This window comes from Notothenia rossii, assembly GCF_949606895.1.
Source record: "Notothenia rossii genome assembly, chromosome: 8".
Taxonomy (NCBI): Eukaryota; Metazoa; Chordata; class Actinopteri; order Perciformes; family Nototheniidae; genus Notothenia; species Notothenia rossii.
In genome coordinates this window covers 43,278,696-43,303,222 of record NC_136906.1, presented here as the reverse complement: position 1 = coordinate 43,303,222, position 24,527 = coordinate 43,278,696, and the positions used below count along the sequence as shown (strand labels likewise).

Here is a 24,527-nt window from a genome sequence, read left to right as displayed (position 1 = left end):
TGAACACAGGAATTTTACTTTGACCTCATCTGTGTCATTTAAGGGAGCTGTATTTCTTAAGAGCCACATCTTTCAGCTACATACTCACGGCAGAGTAAGTACAGTTCCTTGACCGGAGTGTTTGGGTCAATTTGCTGAAATACTGATTGAAGTTCAGTTGTGTCTTCTGGACTCAAAGGGCAGTCGAATTCGGGGACGACAATCCCTGCATCCTCTTCTTCTCCATCGTGGTCAGCAGCAATTTCCCAGTCAACATCTGGCTCCTAATAACAATAACAGAGGTTTTGAACACTTTGGTGAAATAAATGTCTTATAAACAATGTGGAACAATGACATCAAGTAATAGTTTGTGTTATTTTTGCAGTTAAAATAACACAAACTGTGCCCAGAAAATGGTCATGCCAAGAGTAGGGAAAGAAAGTAATCTTTTGACAATGTATATTACACAAAGTAAATGGTAAGTAATTACTATTGTGGGATTGCCCACAGTACTGAGTATGTAAGTCGCTTTGGATAAAAGCGTCTAACAAGTGACATGTAATGTAATACTGAAACGAGATCAATACCTCTGGGCTCTCCGGCTGATCAATGTTTGTCTGCATCAGTCCAAGTTGCCATAACTTAGACCAGAGGTGCCCAGTACGTCGACCGCGGTCGACCGCGAGTCATTCATAAAAATAAAAAAATCCAGCTCCGTTAAAATAGACAAAACAGCTTTTGAGTCCTCCTCCCTTGGCCTCCCTGCCACTTAATTCAGGAGTTTACTTGATTGACAGAAAAAACGACCTATTGCTTTCCAGTCTGTTAACCCAGAATGCAAAGCGATACAAAATCAGTCAAGTGCCGGGAGAGACAAACAACAAAATGAGTGCAGGAACGAGCAAAAAGCTAAAGACATACCACTTCCACACAGAATGGGAGGGAGAATCTTTTTTTGTGATGTCACATTCAAAGGTTATTTGCCTTATTTGTAAAGCAAGCGTCGCTCTGCCAAAGAAAGGTAACGTGGAAAGGCATTATCGGAGTGTTCACAAGGCATATGACAGCGACTTCCCTCCGAGTAGCGAGTTGAGAAAGAGAAAGGTCATGTATTATTGCTACACAAACATTATCTCTTTGTCTTAGTGTCGCCAACTCGTTTCTAACATGCAAAAAGACAAACAAATGCGTCTATGGTCGTGTATTTTCTATCTTTCCAATCCAGAAGAGATCTCTCTCTCCCCCGTCTGTTTGCAAGGGGGCGGGGCAGTTTACACACACGCAGCTGCTACATGCAGCAACACACGGAGGAGATGGTGGAGAGAAGCGCTCCAAGGTGTGGTTACATGTTACCCGTCTTGAGGTGGACAATGCTCGTCACCAAAAGTGTTTAGCATGTAAGGGCGGTAACACGAGCAATTTGTCTAAACATTTAGCAAAAGTGCACCACATTCAGACGGAGGAATGCCCGGGTTCGACTGTCTTTCTCGTAGCTCTGTAGCCCCATCCACGAGTAACGTTTCCACGTCAGGTGTTATGTATGCTAGCAGCAACACACGGAGTTAACTACATTATACAAACATGGGTTAATGATTAGAGGTAACTGAGTTATTTATTTTGTTAAAGTTTCAGCTATTCTGTTTACAGTTCTGTCATCACATTATTTAATACGATTTGTTAAAACATTGTTGTTTCTTTTGATGTGAAATATTATTTATTTAATTCAAATAAAAAGCAATGTTAATTTTGTTCACAATTTGTTCAGTTAATTTAATAATATATGTATTTTTGAATCAGGTATTCATCTTTATTGTCTTCATTGTTAGTTTCCACATGCCTAAAACAACCTCAAACTAAATCTAAAAGTTGATGGCTAAATAAGAGCGTTTGAGAAATTGTGCAAAGCACACAGCAGTAGTCCGAATAGTCGATTGATCGTTTCATTAATCTATAGATTAATCGATCATCAAATTAGTCGTTTGTTGCAGCCCTATTGTAGTTATCCCATGTAAAAATAAAACGTGTTATTCAGCAACCCTTGCAATTTGGGATTTTATTTTTGGTTGGTAGACCTCGGTTAGCTGGTCATTTCAAAAGTAGCTCACCAGCCAAAAAAGTGTGGGCAACCCTGACTTAGACCCTACAGAAAAACGCGGGCAAAAATCCTTGATTATGTGGGCTAAATTCCTTGATTATGCGGGCTAAAATCCTTGATTATGCGATTAAACATGCGGGGTTTTTATGTGATTTTATGCGGTGAAATTGCGGGAAGTTGCGAAATATGCTAAATATGCGGGGGAAAAGAATAACAATGTTAAGCCCCTTTACTATTCAATTAAACACATTCAATGTTTATTTATTGTAAAAGCAATTGGGCTATTTTAATCTCACACCCCCCCCCCCCCACACACACACACACACACACACACTTCTCCGCCTCATTCTGTTTTCATTTACTCATTCATTATCTGACCAGCTTCAATCTTGTAGGCTACTCACTTCGTTTCTTGTAGCCCTCGAAAGGGTTTTGGAGGTTGATCCCTCGGTGAATGCGAGTTGAATGGCTTTCTTGTCCGCAGCAGCAGAAAGCATTTTCGAATGTTTGAATGAATCAAAGTGGGTCGTCACTGTCGATTTTCTCTTATGCTCCAACACACAGTTGCACGGGGTGCAGAATAGTTTCCCCCCACTTTTTGCCCGGTCTTTAGTAGAAATGTTCATTGGTAAATGAGCTCTATACAGTGTTGTTTACATTCTGTGATGCGCGAGCTGATGACGTCACGTCAAGACGAGTTAACTTTTTTTTCTTCTCAACTTTGTGTGGAAAAATGCGGGGATTATGCGGCCTTTTAAAAATCTGCGCCATTTTGCTGATTATGCGGTAAATTCTGCGATCGCAGAATCGTGTTTTTCTGGAGGGTCTAATAACTGCTCTGGACATTGGTTCCGTTCAGTGCTGAGTGGATGATGGTTCCAGCCTTCTGTAAAAATCCCCAAGTCCATCTGAAGTCGGGGAAGAATGATGTAGTGCACACAGAAGAGGTCGTCTGTTGATGAGATGTCGAGCAGACCATCCTCTTCGAGGGAAAGCAGTATCGCAGAGTACTTGTTGATGACAATGACTCGTACATCACGCCAAAGACGCTCAATCCTATGGATGAAAATACATGGTTTAGGGAAAACCAGTTCAAGTGATCTATTTTCATGCTGGCCTAGCATGGGTTAAGTGCAAGGTGCTTGGTCTACACATCAGATAAGTTCACCTCACTAATTGAGTTACTAAAGATGCTGCAATTTACCTCTGGTTATGAAGACTTTTACCAGAGATGAAGCTTCCACGGTCGGTGCCGCGAACCGAAAACATGAATCTCGCGATCTGTACGTTTTCTACTCCTTGGTCTCCTCTGACCCTGAAATGTACACAGTTCACCAAAGGACTGTCAAAGAAAATACTCATCCAAAAGTGTCACAGTATTGATCTATTTCTCCAAAGAGTGCTTTTTTCTGTGAATTCACCTTAAAGGCACTCCATGTCTTTGTGTTGCCTCTAAGAAGAAGCCATAGGCTGTTGACGCAAGGTTGTTGGTCGAAGCACCCAAGTACATTACCTGCAGAAAAGCAGAGAATATTTAAGAATAGGGCAATTACACACAATAACTACGAAGCATTCTGTTAAACTGTGTATTGTAGGGAAAAAAAGGCAGAGATTAAAGAATTCCTGTTGCAATAGAAATAAGCAAACAATACTGACATACAGTATACTGACTCATAATACTTGTGCAGCAAAAATAGGCAATGCACAAAATCTCCTTTATATCTACTTTGACTTTGCTGCTTCCTTTTTAGTCCATACACTTTCTCCATTTGGACCAAATTCCTTAAGCAAAGCCAGGACACAGCGTTGGGACCTCTTTTGTGGTTTTAAGTAGCTAGTCGTAAACTCGTACAAAAAATACATGTTTGTTTAATGTGTGTCTACTGAAGTGAAATGCAGTCTTACCTTTCTCGAATACCCGTCCACTCCACCAAATAAGACAATGTTATAACTGGAAAACCAAAGAACAAACTGTTATAGCACTCTGGAATTGAAACACTGATTCTCCAAAACTGGGACATTACAAAGAGATTATTTCTTAATTACTTAGCGAAATATAAATACCACTACCGTATCAATTTGTGGTTGGTATCCACGTGCACAAGCGACAGAGGCCCTCACACTGAATATGTTCTCCTCACAACACAGCCCAGACTAGCCAGTCTGGAGAGGATGCCTATGGGATCCACTCGATGCATTGAGGCAACCCTTCTTGTCCATTGTACACGTAGACCAATGGATAACAACCGTCCTTTGACCATTCGGTATCCAGCAGTGGGCATGTCATTCTTGATGGATATGACCACGTTATCCAACTCCTCATCACTGATGGAGCTATACATTTCTGAAACAGATAAGCCAAACTCTCTCATCCTTCTAAAGACTGTGCTGGAAGAAACACCTAGCAGCTTAGCAATGCAAGGCACCGATAGGTTTGTCCCCAACATCTCAACCAACTGCTGCCTCTCAATTTCAAACTTAGGAGGTCCTCTTCGACCAATAACTGATCCCACTGCTGTATTTGAGGCTTCTGAATCTAAATATTGCCTAAGTAGTCCAAACAGCTCTTGAAGAGCTTGGATTATTCCTTGCGGTATGTCAACATGTCTCGAAAGTGCTTGCAGGAGGTACAGCTCCTGGCGACATGCAAACTCCAGCAAATCCAGGTCAAGTGGTGCTCGAATGAGTGCAAGCTCAAACTTCGACAGGAGTCTCTCCAGGATCTGCCGTTTCAGAATATGCTGTGAAGAAAAATAAAGTATTAAATAGTATTTAATTATATTTTTAAGAAATGTGGTAAATCTTTATTGAAACAATTATGTGAAATACAGAATAAGGCACATAAACATCATCATAAACATTCCAAAAAATAAGCTGAGGGCATTTGAACAGAAAAAAAAGAGTTCATTCAGAAATGAAAGTGCCAAGAAACTTGCAAAATTCTTGGGCTTTTTTACATTTGCATCATTTTATACTTTTTTTGTATAGTATTATTTATTTGAGAAAGGCAATAAAAACTGGGGACATTTTGAAAAAGCGACATTTGTGAATAAAATATTTTGCTAAAGTAATCAAAATTATTAATTCCAAATTCTGTTTTTGAAAGCTACATTTTATATTATCATATTTCAAGACCGAAAAGTTAATTGGTTCTTATCTTTATAATAGAATTGTTTGAATACTTTTGAAAAATATGTATAAAAATGTATTATCTAAAAAACTCAATCCATTTATAAGTAAGGACGGCTCTTGTGGAATAACCACAGAATACAGAAGCATGCCTTTTATTAAAAATAATCATTAGTAAAGTAAAGTAACTTACGTGAGACGTTTCCACAGCCATATTTCATCACGTTGGAGGTTGGAGGGACTTCCTGGTTTAGGTTTAAATCCAGACAACGGCCAATCATAAAAGAGGAGGGGTGCAATCAATTAGATTTGGCGTTACTGGGACACGGTACGCCCACTTCCTAACATTTCTCCGCGCGCGAGAGCAGGCCAGAGTTTCACGAGCAGAAGAGCAGGAATTGCTCGCGAGAGCGCAGGAGAACAAGGAGAGCTCATGTAGATGCTGCACATGCTCAAGGCATGTTTCTCCCCTGCAGGCTTCAATAGTGCTCTCGCGCGAGTGCCGTTTTAGTGCTCGCGAAAATAATATATGTCCGCGGCTGCTTGACTTGTGCTCGCGTGGATCTCATATGCCCTCGCGATTTATGACAGAGATTTGCCGCCATACACTGGCCGTTTCTCAATCGCGAGGAAACTGGCTTCCAAGCGGACCCGGTGTCGGTACCAGATGTGTTCGGGGTACCATATGTGTTCGGGGGCCGTCTCTTAGCAATGACGTCACGCATTGTACGCATTGTGATTGGCTGTACGGTAATTTACCCAGGGGTGCTCGGGGGCAAATCACATCTACAGATCATGACGAACCGAATTGAATTATTCCTATGCTCCTAGCGTGTGAAAATGTTTGTGAAAAACATGTTAAAAAAACATGAAAACGGAGCAATGGCTGTACGCCATTGGCTGTACGGCAACTCAAGAGGACCATCATACACGGTCAAATTCCGAACATTTAAACATAGCCTACACTTCATTCTTTACTTTGTCCGTTATTATATGTAGAAGATGAACTACCTCTCTGAAAGGTCCCAATGTGTTCATTTTGATGGGCTGTCTTCTGAGTGGTTAAACATCACTAAAGATTGTCTGACTTCTGACTGCTTTGGATATATAATTACACCACAATAAGGTTTTACTATCACAGTGCACTGAGATTTGTGACAAACTGTAAAGCACTTACGCATCACTGTACACTGTAAACCAAGGCGGTTTTGCCATCACTTACTTTACTGAGGCTCAGTCACTGGTACATTTTCATTTAGAAAAGCCATGTTGGATAAAGTACCATCTTATATCTGCTCCCTGATCTCTCGGCAAATTGAAAGTACTTATTGCCTGAGATCTCATGCTGTGGTTTTATTAAATGTGCCAAGTGCTAGGACTGTCTTAGGGAAGAAAGCTTTTAGATGTGCAGCTCCACTAACTTGGAACAGTCTGCAAAAAGAATGTAAAATTACCAAGCTGGTACCACTACATGTTTTTAAAGCTCGGTTGGATGCTCCACAGTCAGATGCTGTTGGTACCTGTACATGTGGATAGATATGTAAATTGTAATCCCTGTATTTTTTTCTGTATGATGTCCTTTTGTTGTTCTGTTGTTTATGTTTTTATGTCTTCATGTGGAACCTACTGCTGCAGGTCTCCCTTGAAAAATAGATCATTGATCTCAATGGGATTTTACCTGGATAAATAAAGGTTTTGAATTGAATGTCGAGCATTAACTGCAAGTCACTCAAATGCATAAACTGGAGAATAATTATGTTACAAGTTTTACAGAAAACATATCCAAGTGTAACAAACATCCAGTATTAACCTTACTGTTTTTTTACTAACAGTAACCAACTAATAATTTTCATGAAGTGCATATTTATTCCAAACTCACAATATATATATATATATGTAATAAAACATAATGCACAATGGTACACAGTATCCAAACTCTTTAGGCACTGGTCAGAGGCATTCATGTAAAGCAGATCAACAGAATCCAATACTGGTAAAAACGTTGCAGAGATCAAATGTTTCCTTGTCTGAAAGGAGAAACCTAATTTTAAAACAACATTTTCAGTGTGTGACTTGAAAGATAAGTTCTGATCAATAATAAAACCTAGATATGTGTATGTAGTGACCCTTTCAATGTCAATGTCAGTCCCTTGAACAGTACAAATGTTGGGGAGAAAAGAAGTTAACTTTTTGCGATTTGAGAATATCATGAGTTTGGAGTTGTCTGCATTTAATACTAACTTGAGTTGAGATAAATGGGATGGAATAACATCAAAGGCAGACTGGAGGAAATCAAGACTTGCTCCATAGAAGAGGATGAACAATAAATAACAGTATCATCTGCATAAAAATGGAAAGCAGCATTTGAAAGATTATTAGAGATTATTTACATACAGTATATGGTGAAATTATTGGTCCTAATATGGAACCTTGGCGCACACCCTTTCAAATCAAATCAATCAAATCAAGTTTTATTTATATAGCACATTTATAAACAATTTTTGGTCGAGCCAAAGTGCTGTACAAATAATAAAAAATACCCTACAGTAAAGACATTTTACAGCTAATACAACAGCAGTTTGTTCAGAATATCAGTATGAGAAGAAAACGACACCCTTTGTCCTTAGACCCTCACATCGTACAAGGAAAAACTTCAAGAGAAAACCCACAGTTTAAAGGGAAAAATGGGAGAAACCTCGGGGAGAGCAACAGAGGAGGGATCCCTCTCCCAGGACGGACAGACGTGCAATAGATGCCGTGTGTAAATCGAGGAGATAATACATTTGCAACATAGGTAGACCGAATGTTAGGAGATGCATGCGTCTATAATAATAGGATGAATCCACGAAGATGTCAACAATCCTGTGGGAGCCTTCAGGGAGGCAGCACGACGAGACCCAGGCAGGACCGCAGAGACAGGTTCAGCCACGACCCGAAGTCCACGACTTAATCCAGAACTCAGGATAGAGGATCCAGGATGCGGGACCACAGCAAGAGGATCAGCCTCGACTCAAGATCACATCAAGACACAAAAGAAGAAAAATTTGGCTGGGTTAATCGGAACATGAGAATACACAGATTCAGACAGACAGAAGGAAGAACAAGCACTCCCTTTGGAGTGATTTTTTTTAAATATTGAAGTTAAATGCATCAATCTGGTGCACTTTGAGAGCAAAATATAGAGATATATGGATACCTCTCAACATACATATGAAACAACTGTAAACAGATTTACTTTGTCTTTATGGATTCGATTGTGGACTTGATTGTGATTGCTGCACATTATCCCTTACTTAATAAATACTTTTTTTGATAATCTATTATATAGAAAAGTATATCATATTGATATATAATATATAATTTATTGATAATATATAATATAATCAAATATAACAATCAAAACGAAATAAGTAGTATTAAGTATTAGGGCTAAGAAAATATTGTACATGTGAAATAGTTGTATGTATTGATTTAAATTGACATGCATACGCTAAGAAAAATAGTCCGTTGTTACTGTTTGAACTAACGTACCAACGGTACTGAACATATTACATATTACCTACCATATTACGTTTTATACTTCTTACCTTCGATTTCTCTTGTTCTTCTCCTCATTCGTCTTTGTTTTTCTTCAAGTTTTATTGTATTTCTTCAAGTTTTTATCTTGTTGGTCGAATACACTTAAGCGTCAGCTAAATACAATGTAATGTAATGATCAAAAACCCCTCTATACTCTAGACTGCGTGGGTAAATTACCGTACAGCCAATCACAATGCGTGACGTCATTACGTCGTGACGTCGTGACGTCACTGGTAAGAGACGGACCCCGAACACATATGGTACCCCGAACACATCTGGTACCGACACCGGCGATACGAGGGGGCAAAAGGGGGCATTGCCCCCTCAGTTGTATTCTTTGCCCCCTCACTTTCAGCATCATTCATCCATCAAAAAGTACGATAAATGTCACAATTATTAAATAATTTTAAATAATTACTTTCCTCAATATACGTTACTATGTTTGGATCAGATATGTGGGCAGGCAGTCAAGCAACGTGTAAAAAAGCCTCAACCCCAAGTGAGCTTGTAGTCTTAATTCATGTTAGCGTGTGTGCTTAGCTGTAAACACAGTCCACAGACCAAAACGTCCGTTTTCTGGGCAAAGTCCCCGTTTTCGGTGGCCGGTACCCGGTTGAAACTCCGGAAAATGCTCCCGTTTTTGAATGTGCATTAAAAAACATAAAGCAAGGTGAAATAAAATGTTAGATGTTAGTAAAAACCAGTCTATGGTAAAAACAGAGTAACAGAGTTGTGTCTGTTTGTAGCGTTAGCGTATTTCTTCTTCTACTACTTTTTCTTCTACTTGTTCTTCTTCTACTTGTAATTCAATGTAGGCTACCTGCCCGCGAAATATATTATAAATATTGACATAGTACAACAACGAAGCTTTAAACGAGGTAAGTTACAAATGTATGTTCTCAATCGTCAAGTGTGGGATTCAACATTACATTAGTTTAGATTCGATTTTTTCTATAATAATAATAATAATAATATGCTGTGTATGATATAAACCGTATTGGTACAATGAGTGACATCTAGTGACGGATTGTGGACATTGATTCGATGTTTCGGTACCACTTTACAATAAGACTACACTTATAAAAGATTCATAAATAATTAGGTTATTCATTAAGTTGTAAACACTTTATTAATCATTAAGAACCATTTATAAACCAGTTCTAACCAGCCTGTCCTCCTACAAAAAACGACCAAATAGGTCGATTGTTTAAGCAGTGTTGATCACGATATTACGACCCATAGCCACGTAGCTTTCCCATTATTCATTTCTAGCAGCAGTTTATTACAACCTTTTGTCACGTTTTGTCACGATCGTAATCCCGTGAACTTTAACCTTGCGCATCAATAAAAGTGCGACGAGCCAAGAAGATGAAGATGAAGAAGAAGATGAAGAAGAAGAAGGATTGTTAAAGAGCGTCAGAGCTTTACAAGTGGTAAATCTGATTTCTGTATTTCATTTGATTTGTTTACGCTTTTAATTAATCCTGTCGTTTTTCTACTAATCATGTTTAACCACGATATTTCAGTTTTACGTTTTAGGGCTGGCCCGTGGCATAGGCAGTATAGGCGAATGCATGTTGTTAGCAATAGCATGGCTGTAAAGGTTAGCGCTTAGCGCTTAGCTTATATGCGCTAACGGATATGTATTGCAATATAAGAAGGTTCGTCTACAACAAGTTGTAGGGAGAGTTTTCTCCTTCGCACAAAAGGAGCTAAAATCTTGCCTAAAAACAAAACCCTTGGTAGCACGTGACATAACACATAACAATGGCAAAAGTATGTATATTCAGCTAACCAGACCAGGACATGATATGAACGTAAACAATGCGAAAGGAAATGGCACTTTAATAATAATAATAATAATAGTTGACATTTACATGGCGCTTTTTATAATGCACACACTTTTTCTTTCTTCGAAATGTCACCTAACATGTTGCATTAATGATAGTTAGGGTAAGTTCAACACTTGAATATCATCAGGTCATAGTTGTTTTACTACTTTAAACATTCGCTAATTCAACTTAAGTTTTGTGAAAGCATCACATCTAGTTAAAAAGAGAAATATATTTCCCTGTAATTACTGATTTACCTGGGACTTGATTGATTTTGGTGCCTGTAGTTTTATTTTGGCGAATGCTTATTTATGAAGCAACAATTAAATTACATGGTAGCACAGCTAATCTGAGTTCATCTGTTTGGTTTTTTTCAGGTCATCTATCAATTCAATTATATGAAGTAGCCTATTATCATAAAAAAATCAACGGTTCTTTTCAGAGCCATATTCCTCTTCCTACTCTCTTTCACCCCTCTCGTTTTCTTGTCTTTTGTTTTGTTTTTCTCCCTCCCTGTATGTCAGTTCATCCTTTGTTTGTTGTTGCCCTTTTTATCCTCACTTAAAAATGTCATCCAAGCAACTGAATGAATGGCTAGAGATAGGGAATGCCCTCGCAGATGAGTTGGCAAATAAGGCAAGTACAACATTATCCAAAAATGTATTATAACATTTACTCAAATGATAACAGACACACACATTACAAAGATGTGTGTGCAACAATTAAGGGAAATATATAATCTCTTTTATATATTTATATATTAAGATACCAAAGAAACCAAAGAAACCGAAGATACAGAAGATACCAAAGAAAATAACGCAAGGATCAAATGTTTCCTGGAGGAAGAGGGACCTGGATGGGAACATTATAGCCCAACATTGGAATAAGAATCGATCTGGTCTGTAAAATATAATCTAGTTCTAGTGTTTCATTAAGTTTTAATGTCGTTGGTCGGTCCTCAATAATGTTTCCCATATCATCGTACTTTGTTTTATGCAGTTAAACTTTCCAGCTCTCAGAAGTCCCCAGAGGTCGAGGAGACACATGAGATTCCTCTACAGGTCCCAAGTCTTGGTATGCACAATGAATTCTTAAATTATCCTTCAACTTGAAATGTAGGTAATTGTTTGTAGTATGTAATAGCTTTGTTCATGATACATTGTAAAGTGAAAAGCCATGTATGGAATATCTTTTTTAAATTAAACTAAATTCCATGATTTGTTTCATATTTTGTTATTTTAGATCAACATCTTCAGACACTGAGAAACCTGTTGGGTTCTCTCACTGTCCCTGCATCATCAGAAGAAACACCCACTGCATCAACATGGACCCAAAGACAGTTGAAACGTGAACAAAAATTCAGAGCTGCAATGCCAGAGCTCCTTAATTTGAAATTGGCTGCAGAGATTGTCACTACACGTTCCTGTCTCCAATGCAAAACTGCTGATGCTGTGGTCCGGTGCTTGGACTGTGTTCCACCAGGAACTCCCTTTCTTTGTCCGGCATGTGACCCTATTATCCATGGTAAACATGTCTTCCATGACAGGGAAGCCATGTTTGATGGGTTTTACAGACCTATTCCTCCCACATCCTTAGTGGTTGTGGATGAAAGTGGCCAATATGGACTCTGTGAACAAGGTGGGTTCAAATAAGGTATTACATATTCCCTTACCATGGTTTCCTAATGTGCACTACATATACAGCGGCATCATTTTCACCATGTCGGAAGTTTGCTTTAACAGTTAAAATGTCTCAATTTGTATTGACTACATTTCCTAACATGTCCTAACATGCATATGAATCTCTGAAATTGTCTTTGCTGCAGTGTGTCTGCTTCCAATTCCTCCGCCATCCCAAATCTGCTTCTGTGGTCCAAGCCAAGATTTCACCATCATCCCAGGAAAGCAGACCGTGTTGGTGACTATCAATGGTTTGTTGCCACCAGAAGACGATCAAGCAGAAATACAGGATTACTATTATACTTTTGTCCTACATTGCATAGATAGCTGTCAAATTGCACATTTATATTTTTTCTCAGGTCCATACAACGTGTGTCTGCCTTCTGTGTGCTGCCCAATTTGTTCCGCCAAATGGTCCCCGAGCATAGGTGACTTGCTGGGATACAAATACTGGCCAGCAACCGACAGCTGCAAAATTATTTTTAAGTTTGATGTGTTCACATCATTCGAGCAAATGAAATTGGCCAGCCCAGCATTATCCCAGCAAGTATTTATAAAAATGCTTGAACATCGATCGTTTTCCACAGGAAGGGTAAGAATAAAATGTGGTTTTCAAGATTTTTGAATACCAAACTTTTAATTAACCAAATGAATACCATTCTTTTTTCCAGACAGGCAGAATCTGTAGCGATATCTTCCACAGAGTCTTTCGGGAGTTTGCCTTCTGTAATTACAGACAAGAAGATCTATGCCTGGTGGAGCCCTTTAAATGCCCAGCATGCACACCTGACATGCTGGCTATTGCTGTAGATGGCAATAGAAAGCATTATCGCTTCAAGAAGTCCAGAGGGTCAGTGAAATCATATTCTCATTTTAGTTGTTGTTTTATTGACTAAGCTGAATGTCTTTGCTGAAATGTCTAACTTTCCCCAACTCTGCAATTTCTTTTTCCAAAGTTTGTAGACCATCAGAAAACAATGGTTGGTGTGAAATTACACATAATTATATAAATCCAATTCATAAACATTATTATATATGACGCCTGTAAAGTTAACTCAACTTTAAAATGTTAAATGGTTGACGTTAGTTGGATATGTTGGAGCTAAGAACCAGTTTTGGATATAATCGCTTCATGAAAAATGTCTTAAATTGCCCAGGAACCTTTTTCTATGCCTTCCTCTGCCCTATTCCATGCCCATCAATATAAAGGATGTACTTTTATTTTTACCTTTTTACAAGAAGTCAGTAAACTTTTCACTAATGTTAAATAATGGTGGCAAAAGACTTTACACAGAATTACAGAACAAATTCACAAAGACCTTTTCCACATTTATGAAAATGTTATGGCAAAAGCAAATTGGCCACATTAAATAGAGGACACAATCAAACTTATGTATGTATGATAATGTTGCTTACAATGTCTTTCTCGAATTTCGCAGGACAGATGAACCGTCTCTATTTGATGGACTGTTCATTGCCCAGGACAGTAAAGTGTCTGCCTTTGTCGACAAAATCAGGAGCCAGATGACGATTGTAAGAATCTATTCAATCCCCTAACCCTTTATTTATTTTTCTTAGCACAGGGTTAAATGTAACAGATTGTGTCTATTTCAGAAAAGTGGTCGTGATGTTTGTGGACCGGCAACATTCACAGCTTGCAGAGAAACCTCACACAAGTCCAGGGCCAAGGTGGACGAGGAAGGACTGCAAATAGCTGTGTGCAGACATGGCATCTTACTACAAGGCCTAAATCACTACCGTGGTGAAATATATGCCTACCCAATGTTCCTGCAGAAGGAGCTGGCTGAAGTTGCGAATGCAACATTCTTTTGTATGGATGTTGCCTGCAGGTAGTTATAACTATTGCAAAATTGGAAGTGTTTGTGGGAAACGTGTTATCTATTTAATTCTTGCACATCCAGTAGATGTAAAGCAAAAAAAACATTCATTTGGATAAATGCTGATGTTGGTTACAAGGATTGTACTGGTAATTTTAAGGACCTGGTTTATCTTTTTACTATTATGCCATCATGCAACTGGAAGAGCTAATTGATTTTGTCATTACAGGTACTGGCCTTATTTGGAGAAGATGGCAGCAAAGTTGCCTGAGCTCCAACCACTTACAGAGATGAAACCTTTTCTCTCTGTAATGCACGCCAAGGCCCACACAGGCAAATGCGAGGTACAGTATGCAAATTAAACATTTGTGTCACTAGATTCAAATGTTTTAGAAATTGTAGTGCACATAAGAATATCATGTAGTATATTCTATTCAAGCCTGTGGAATAATTGTAATAGTTACAAATGTTGACAAAATTGTTACAAAACAGACTGTCACAAGGATAGGCTTCCAAAACCCATTATGTTTATTTTAGTAAATATATCCGCACTGTAGAAATAATGAATGAATAGAGCTTCAAATAACTGCAGTTGTGACATTGTAGTTCAAAGCATAATTCAATATCAGAACATTTTAACTTTCTGAAATTGCTCCTGACACTGATGATAACTAAAGATGTACAGTACAAGAAATTATAATATTGAACTAAATAGCTAGATCTCATTGTTTATGATTCTGAGCAGGTGAAGTGGGGTAGCAGAAGCCAGGAAGGTGCTGGAAATACTGTCGGCGAGGAAGTGGAACAGGTTAACAGCTTCCTCTCAAGGGCAGCTCTGACAACAAAATACATGACCAAATCAGGTTGGTAGAGGAAAACAAATAGTTTTAAGTAGTGCCACATTGTAAAGCTCATATGAATGTTCATGTTTTTGTGTTTACAGCTAGAGCAGATATGATAACCGTGCTGGCTATGCAATGGAACCACAGGAAGGTGGAGAATCTCCACAAGACACTCTCAAAGAGATTTGTCAAAGTAAGACGTCCATGCTGCATTTCAAAATGTATATTAAGACTATCCGAGTTTGTTGTTGTAGTAATTTAACACCATCCTTAGCTACATGTTGTTGAATTGAATGTATTCTGCAATCATTTCATTATGATGGTGCTGCCATGGCACACTGTTCTGCCAAGAGAGTCTCTGTTCTGTTTGTTTTTAATAAAGCACTATAGGTTGATTCATCTGAATTTCTGGATAATAATAATAATAATAATAAAAATAATGTTAATCCTGCTTGATCTTGAAAAAAAAGGGACACTAAGGTGATACTTGCCAACCTTGAAGAGAAGGTGTTTAGCATTTCATGTTGTTGTCTGGTCAGTTAATGTGCATAAAGGAATTCAGTAAAAAACAACCTTCTCAACCAACTGGAATGCATATTCACTTTTTCCTTTGAAACATTCTAACCAGACTACACAGAGAGCACAAACTGAAGTGGACAATCTTGAGAGTCTCAAGCAAGAGCTGAACATCTCCCTGGAGGACACGGAGCAGTGGGTGTTGGAGGTCAAGCAATGGGCAGCCACTGGTATGTTATATGATCACTGTGGTATAGATTTGGTTCCATATTTCCAAACATTTGGCTTCATGTTTTATGATTACACCTTGTTGTTTCTGTTTTCAAGAGAAACATGGAGCCCAGAGTAGCCAAGAGGAGCTCCAGAGAGAAATAGATGAAATTATTTATTCCCTCCGAAGAAAGAAACACGACCTCTATCGACAAAATGGTATTTATTATTACGTTATCTAGAAACAATATTTGTTTCTTGTTGTTGTTGTTTGTATTATTAATATTAGTTTATTTGTATTTTGTTTTACTTTACAGACAGCAACCAAACAAGGCAACGCAAACGGAGAAGACTGACAGAGCTCAAGAAGAAACTCAGAGAGAGGATACTGCAGTACAACACCATTGATGCCTGTTCAGAGAAAATTGACACAGAAGCAGCATGCGGTCTGTCTGAGGATGTCATTCTGCCCTGGGAGGCGCAAGGAGATGGTAAGAAACAACTTGTTTTTGTTTGCCCTAGATATTCCATAAATTCAGTTGAAGTACTAGAATACAATCACCAATGTAACACAGAGCTATGAACATAGGTGTCACAAATCATCATGATCACAACAAATCATTTTAAAATCATTATATTGAAAGGTCTGTATGATGTTGCCCTATCAAGTCTTAATAGTCTAGTCTCACTGGGACAGGCATATCTATGGAAACAGTAAAACCCTTCCTGACCACCCTGAACTGCATACTAATGTTGAATCTCAAGACATACTGAATGTAATTCTGCCAACATAGACAGAATTGAAAAAATTCAGCAAGCGGCGAGGTTGAATTTTTTTTTTACCAGATTTTAAGGTTTTGGTCAATTTAATTAAAAAAGATTGAATACAAACTGATATTATTTGTTTTATTAGCCTTACCATTGTGGTTGTTATATTTTGTGTTTTTTCCATTATAGTGTTGAACCTGCGCACAAAGAGGCGACTTTTTGACCAGGTTATGCTGGTCAGGCGTATGGAAGAGGAGAAAGTCATCATTGTGAAGGAGATGACCCAGCATTGTCAAAATCTGAGGCAGGCACTGGACAAACTGGACCGCCTCCTTCATCAGACAAAAGACGACATCAGGAACCAAAGTATGTTCCACAAATACCGATTTATAATATTTGCCACTGCCCCCCTCCCAGTGTCAAATGTCTATCACTGAATAGCATCTGTAATGATTGCATTTTTTCTGAATCACAAATCTTTTTAGCTAATATACAGCCTCGGAGTTAAACATTCAAATTGCTTATATGGAACCAACATCAATCAATTAAAAGTTGCCTTACATAGACTGTCATTTTGTCTTTTTATTTTAGTTTCTCCAAGCGATATAACAGAAGAGGGATACAGGGGACTGCACTGCTGTATTTTACACCATCAATATCTTCTGGAGCAGAAACTGAGCAGAGTCACCAGCACCTACAGCTGTATTGGCTCGGACTCGTCTTTTCTCATGATGGAGGAAGACGGTAATGAGGACGACGAACAGGACGGTGATGAGGACGGTGATGAGGACAACGAACAAGACGGTGATGAGGACGGTGATGAGGACAACGAACAAGACGGTGATGAGGACGGTGATGAGGAAAACTAACAGGACGGTGATAAGGACAACAAACAGGACAACGAACAGGACTTAACAAGTCTATTGTGTTGTATGCATGTCAACGTATTAAAACGAGTATTACGATTGAATGGCTTGTTTATTACCTTTTTTTATATGATCCTGCTTTGCATTTACTATGTCTGGTATCCAAGTAAATGCCATTAGCAGTTATCAGTCACCTTCAGATCCGAGTTACCTCGAGGGCCAGAGGTTCCCCACCCCTGGTATAAGGTTTTGGTGATCACCCTTATTATCATCATGTCATTTAATCATGATCTGTTTAATTAGCCAATGCTTACATCCAAAGAATGTGTCTAGACTTTACTCCTACAGACACACACTAACAATACAAATTGAGCTAAGTAATACACTCACGAGCCACTTAATTAGGTACACCTTGCTAGGATGGGTTGGACCCCCATCTGCTTTCAGAACTGCGTTAATTCTTCATGGCATAGATTAAACAAGGTACTGGAAGCATTCCTCAGAGATTTCACTCAATATTGACCTGATCGCATCACAGTTTCTGCAGATTTGTCGGCTGCACATCCATGACGCAAATCTCTCGTTCACCATATCCCAATGGTGCACTGTAGGATTTGGATCTGATGACTGTGGACTGTGACATTTGAGTAAAATTCATTGTCATGTTCAAGAAACCAGTTGGAGAATATTTGAGCTTTGTGACACGGTGAGTTATCCTGCTGGAAGTAGCCATCAGAAGATTGGTACACTGTTGTCATAAAGGCATGGACATGGTCAGCACAACCCGGTATCACGGCAAGACGTGAACATGTGACGATTTACCATGATGGGAGACGTGAAGCTGTCACGATTTCGTCCCTTCAAACGTGACATTTACACAGTATTGTTAACGTGGCCCAACCAGTGGAGATATACCCGGAAATGCCAAGCAAATGCTACCCCGACGGTCGGTTGTTATTATTATCAATATTAATATAATAATGATTTCATTTGTAATAGTCACACTCAATTTCGCTAATTTTCTGTTGCCCCAGCTGGTCGGCACCTCTTTTAGCAGATACAAAGGCTATATTCATTTATTAAATCGATGTGTGTGGATGTGGAATTAACGGACGTGACGTTGCACGATTGCGTTACCAGGCAACAGCTTCGGTTCATGTTAATTTATAAACTCTTCAACTCGAACCGTAGTTATATTTTAAAACATTTTAGAAAGCCTCATGAAATATTTTAATGTACATTTTAAATTAAATGTGAAGGAATGTGTGTATAACAAAATACATCCGTCAAAAACAATACCGGAAACAGACGTAGGCAAGATCCTCGGTTATGGCTAGAAAGGATCCTTCTATTGTAAATATGACGTCACGTTCTCGTTGTAACTCTCGTTGTAATCGGAGCGGCTCGGAAACACATCTACAGCAGTAACATGATGCAACATACACATTAATGCAGCAGCAATATTAATAGAGAAACATCAGACATAATAGTAAAACACTGCAAGGGAACATTTTATTGCACCAGGAGCTATCTTGGGACTTTTACTGCGACAACGTTGACTTGCCTGTGAATAAAAAATAAACCATAGTGTTGGTGATCTACAGTGTTGTCATTCTTCTTTGAACACCAGCAAGACCGCTTTTCAACGATCACACTCCCTGTCATTGACATAATTAATAGATAGTTTAGCTTCTCACCATCATTTGCTGTGGCCAACTGATGTTAACGATCCTAACTGAAAGGCTGCCTGCCAAACGTAAACATTCAGCCACGTGACATTCAGCCGAACTCTCGCGAGAGTTTTACACAAGACGGATCCTTTCTAGCCATAACCAAGATCCTCAGCTCGGTGATTCATGGTTTAGCCGCAATGCACGTTGGGAAATGGTGTTTATGCGATGTGAAATCCGAAAACATTTAAAAAAAATAAAATAATACTTTATTCCGAGTTTGCTTGCTTTTCTCTTTGGAGCTAATCACATAACGGCATTGTAATACATGGTTCGGCTGCATTACATATTACATATCTGCCGTAGTTATCTATCTATAGAGCCCTGATGAGAAGACTTCTATACAAACAGGAAGAACTGCCGCCAAAACTGAAAACGTGACGTGGATCACAAATATATCAGCCATTTAACAACATCTTAGATTTATTTTCACACAATATGTCTCCTTGCAATATCAACAGTAATTCGGCTGACTTTTATATTGGATCCAATTGGTAGATAGGCAGTATTTACACCATAACGGCGCACAGCTGATAAACGGGCACCTAGTGGTTAAAGCATGTTATTGAATTTTATTATTATTATTAACTAACAGAATAAGAGACCTGACAGGTGATGGTCAGACGTTGACCTGGCTGCACAGTCACAGAAGCTGGCTGTGTCAACTGTTCACACTTCACACCTGTACAAATACAAAAAAAAGTTATATGACAGATTATCCTGTTAAACAGCAGTATAATAAGTGTTGACTCACTTCCAGCTGCCAGCAGCAGCAGCAGCAGCAGAGAGAACATGATGATGATGACTCTCATTTCATTTAATTTCAAACCTTTATTTATACAGGTGTATCCCATTGAGATCATTGATTTCTTTTTCAAGGGAGACCTGCTCAAGTAGGTTCCACACGAAACATAAAAACATAAACAGAACAACAAAAGGACATCATACAGCACCATTTACATAACTATCCACATAAACAGGTACCAATAGCTTCCGATTGAGTAGCATCCAACCGAGCTTTAAAAACATTTAGTGGCACCAGATTGCTCAGTTTCCATTTAATTTGCAGACTATTCCAAGACAGAGGAGCTGCGCATCTAAAAGCTGTCTTCCCTAAGACAGTCCTAGCAGTTGGCACATTTAATAAAACCACAGCATTCGATCTCAGGCAGTAGCCACTTACAATTTTCCGTGAGATCAGGGAGCAGATATAAGATGGAAGTTTCCCTAACATGGCTTTGTATATAAAAATGTACCAGTGACTGAGCCTCCGTACAGTTAGTGAAAGCAAACCAGCCCTTGCATACATGGTACAGTGATGGGTTAATGCTTTACAGTTTGTCACAAATCTCAGTGCACTGTGATACGCAGCATCTAACTTGACCAGGCAATTGGCAGGTGCATTCATATAGATCAAATCACCATAGTCCAGCACAGGTCAAAAGGTCACAGTGACTAGCCTTTTCCTGGCCTCAAGCAGAGAAACAGGACTTGTTCCTGTAGAAGAAACCTAGCCTAACCCTCAGCTTTTTAAGCAGGTTATTGACATGAAGTTTAGAAATGTGAGACAATCATCAAGCCAGATACCAAGGACTCTGAGAAGACGTGAGCTCCTGATCCCCTTTAATCTCCACTGACAGTCTCTTGTGAAGGCCTTATAACTGTATCACAATGGATATTACTGAGTTTGCATAGAACCAAACGTGTTCACGTGTGAATGTGAACATTAATAGAATATCACCTCCCATCTTCAGAGCAATCTGACTATTATAACATTAGCGTTAAGAAAGCTTAATTAAATATCTGCCTCAACATAAGTAACTGGATCAAAGTCACAGTACAGTCCGCGGCATCACATCATAATGTATCATATATCTCCTTATCTGAGTCAGCTGAGCCGTATCTGGCCGTGCAACACTTACAGTGTCACATACTGTATGCAGAAGTATTATTTTAAGCAACACATTACGAAACACTCGAGTCAAATGTAATTAAAGTCAGATCGTGTCTTAGACGGGGCATATCATAAACCTGTTAATGTACGCATTCAAACACTTTTTCTTTTACCAGCTGTGTTCACCTTGCAGGTGCAGCTATGTGGCTTTTATCCTGGATAAAGTGTTTGAGTCATGGATGTTTAAAGTCTTCATATTTGTCTAATTATATAGTTGACTTTTCATTCAGGAAATATACGCGCTGCGCTGTCAGTACGCTTCTCCATGTTTGTGATTGGTCGAATGCTCCAAATACTACCCCTTTTATGTGAACGCGCACCTAACTAGATAGGCACGGCTGGCTTGAGCGATCCACTTGATAACCCGTGTCGTAGTGCCGTTTAGCGAGAGGGCGTATGTTTTGGATTAGGCCAACCGGCTAACTCAAACATATCCAGGTTAGGTTGAACCAGTTTCGTGGTATACCCCCCAGGTCTTGTCCTGACTGAGCACAGGCACCTGTAGCCTTGGCTACTGTGCTCTCAGTGTTTTGTCTCCCTGTTCCTGCCTATTGGCGTCAGCTGATAGAGGTGTTGGTTTTATCTTGTTATGCACAATGTTGATTCTTCTCTCAGAACTAGCTAAATATGGGTCTGGGGTAGAGATCTTCAGAATTGGTTTGGCATCTTTTGTGTCAATTCGTGGCACACAACATGTCTTGTGAATAAACCATCAGTTTGCCATCAAAGTTCCTGCTCTCCTCGTGTCTCTCTGACTCCTGTTTCCATTGCTTCAGAAGTTTCCATCGCATATGAAAGATTTTCACATGTTTGTAAATTATTTTGGTTTCAGTGTGTGTGTTTCACATGGGTGAACAGTATATTTATATGTTATGGAATGAAATACAATGTCAGATTAGGGGAAAGTTAGGGGAGTGCATGTTAATGTGTCTGGAGGTGGCGTGTTCCAAAAGTGTTTGGGTTTGTCTGCCGTGTGTGGGCTGCGTTCCATTTCAAATTGCCGCCTGTACAATGTATGCACCAGTCTGTGATATGCCGATGTGCAGGCCCGCCCCTCCATACACGCCGATCACACAGACTGCGTCTGCCTCTCGCCCTCATCTTGTGGAGGGAGCCTCATCTGATGCGCAAATGCGGCGCAATTGAGCGCGCCACAGTTTCTGCTGCGAGGCTCCACTAGCTGTAATCGGCTTGGTGTGTCCAGGGTTTACACACCACCCCCCCGTCGACGCTCGCGAGGGCCTCATCACATCACAGCCCTGCCGATGTGATATAATGTATAGGACCTTTTTCCTCATGGGTGTCATTCACAACAGACCAATCATGACAGTTTTAGAGAATGAGTTTGTATGGATACACTTAAAACATATTTGTATTTGTCTTGGCTTCAGCTCACTGATAACATAAGAACACAAATAGGCACAACACTTACATAGATGTTTTTTTTATATGTATTTTATTACTCCAAAATAGAAAAAAAAAAGTCAGCCATATTGAACTGGAAAAGTTTTCCTTTGGCTCCCAGGAATTTTTCCACTTCGCCCCACTGTAAAACAGAAACAGTCAATCAATCAATCAATCAATCAATCAATGTTTATTTATATAGCCCAATATCACAAATGTTACATTTGTCTCAATGGACTTCACAGTTTGTACAGAATATCAGTATGACAATACTGACACAGCAAAAAGTATTACTTTTTGGAATATGTAGTTCTACAGTATGTTGACAATGCTATTTCAAATGAGAAGATATACTAAGTCACTCAAAAATATCATGATGAAAGTGCAGTATAATGTATATATTTATATATAACACGTACATCATATATAATACAAGGTACATTTTTTATTTCAAAGTCAATGTTTCATTTGACCAATTCTTTGAATTTGCTGTCTTATCAATGCCCAAACATACAGCACTAAACTTAGACAACTGCCTGCAAGACTGCACACAGAAATAATACTACTTATTACTACTAACTATACTTATAGTATAATTGTTAAGAACAAATGTAACAAGTCAGTAATTACAAAAGAGATCAAATACCATCCAGCCTCACATATCAATCATTTAACCTTTAGTGATATTGATCAATGATAAACTCTATTGTATATTTTAATTTCTATTTCAATGTAGGCTACTTCCCTGCTTATGTGTTACAATCAGACAACGTTTCTAGGGCGCGATGTCTGAATGACGAAGGGCAGAGAACTTGGATGTCTTACTTTATGGCGCAAACGTCTGATAGAGCCATTGATGACATGGCTCCCCACCCCCATGTGATCAACTAAATTCAATTTACTGCTGAGGAACCCAAAATGTTTAAGTTAGTGATCTCAGGGTTGATGAAGTTGGTTGGTAAGACTACTTTGTGGCCCCTGTTCTGCCAGACCCATCAGCTACACTGAAGGAAACTTCAGATTAGATACATACCATCCAGAGCAAGACTGCCACTGCACCAACACCTCGGTATGGCCCTGAGTAAAGAAACACAGATTTTAGGTAAACTTCATTTTTTTCAAATGTCATACATGTAAATACAAAAAGTCCAGTGAAATCAAATGATAATTTGAAATAATAGTAGGTACGATTAACTCAAACATATGAAGTACTGTAACATAGTCAATAGCATTTTCCCCATCAGTTTAATATTTTGGAATACTATTATTATTTTAAAAAATATTTGTACTGCCAAGAATAGGAATTCACCTACAAAGGATTACAAGAAAAAATGTAATATACAAATAAATGGCTGGACATGATGCATTAATGCGACATGAAGCATTACACAAGTACCTCAACCTTAAATTAATAATAAATTATTGTTACTGTAATTTCAATATTTACATTAGCAGTCATGCTTAAGACTGAAACACTCCTTTTAAACAAAGTATACGAAAATCCAATAAGATAAGACTTGGTTCCACGGAAACATTATTGTCATTGTTTATTTATTTAAAAATATTTTCTAAACAAACCTCCCTCATTCGTTCCCTCAGTAGTTTTTTGTAGGGGAAAGTGTCTGACCCTTGATGAATGGGACATTCTGCAAGGAATTAAAAGATGGTAATTAGTTGAAGTTCAGCAATAACCTCCTAAACATTGCCTAACATCACATTGTGCTCAATTAAACTGTTCAAAATGGCACTGAGACTTTTGATACTGCAAAGTCTTAAACAAAACAAAAGGTGGTGTATTCTAATTGTACCGATGATTGTTTTCTCTCTCTTTAACTAATTCAATGTGCAAAATCAAACACAGTTTCAGTCGATGTAAATAAGATAATTACTAATTAACCCGCACATACCATTAATTGCCACTTTATTCCTCGTTGGTCTTCTTTTCTGTGAGGAAGACACTGAGGAGAGAGCAGGAGTCAGGCCGGAGGAGAGAGCAGGAGTCAGGCCGGAGGAGAGAGCAGGAGTCAGCCCGGAGGAGAGAGCAGGAGTCAGCCCGGAGGAGAGAGCAGGAGTCAGCCCGGAGGAGAGAGCAGGAGTCAGCCCGGA

The 24,527-nt window shown here is 38.9% G+C and overlaps 1 protein-coding gene and 2 long non-coding RNA genes across 6 annotated transcripts; 1 reads left to right on the top strand and 2 right to left on the bottom strand.

The window, feature by feature from the left end:
• Positions 1–69: 69 nt before the first annotated feature.
• LOC307015787 lies at positions 70–6,710 on the bottom strand. Its single transcript, XR_013801646.1, has 7 exons — positions 5,397–6,710; positions 4,145–4,815; positions 3,980–4,025; positions 3,496–3,587; positions 3,279–3,389; positions 2,479–3,130; positions 70–263 (listed from the first exon to the last, which is right to left on the bottom strand). It is a non-coding gene; the product is annotated as an uncharacterized lncRNA (long non-coding RNA).
• A 2,909-nt stretch (positions 6,711–9,619) lies between these two features.
• LOC307015208 (uncharacterized protein) lies at positions 9,620–17,431 on the top strand. Of its 4 annotated transcripts, none has more exons than XM_079643688.1 (17): positions 9,620–9,660; positions 10,134–11,250; positions 11,380–11,512; positions 11,614–11,688; positions 11,857–12,252; positions 12,440–12,885; positions 12,965–13,143; positions 13,733–13,826; positions 13,908–14,143; positions 14,361–14,475; positions 14,877–14,994; positions 15,075–15,166; positions 15,602–15,719; positions 15,817–15,918; positions 16,017–16,190; positions 16,657–16,833; positions 17,059–17,431. In XM_079643688.1, the coding sequence occupies exons 2-17, from the start codon at positions 11,182–11,184 to the stop codon at positions 17,334–17,336; spliced, it is 2,802 nt and encodes a 933-aa protein (XP_079499814.1). In that variant the 5' UTR covers positions 9,620–9,660; positions 10,134–11,181; the 3' UTR covers positions 17,337–17,431. The 4 variants fall into 4 exon arrangements, with proteins under 4 accessions (XP_079499814.1, XP_079499816.1, XP_079499815.1 ...); XM_079643690.1 differs by lacking the exon at positions 9,620–9,660 and having other exon boundaries at positions 9,671–10,215; positions 11,139–11,250; XM_079643689.1 differs by lacking the exon at positions 9,620–9,660 and having other exon boundaries at positions 9,671–10,215; positions 10,992–11,250.
• Positions 17,432–22,109: 4,678 nt separating this feature from the next.
• Positions 22,110–24,474, bottom strand: LOC307016799. The gene is made up of 4 exons (XR_013801905.1): positions 24,329–24,474; positions 24,000–24,067; positions 23,455–23,498; positions 22,110–22,563 (listed from the first exon to the last, which is right to left on the bottom strand). It is a non-coding gene; the product is annotated as an uncharacterized lncRNA (long non-coding RNA).
• Positions 24,475–24,527: the final 53 nt, after the last annotated feature.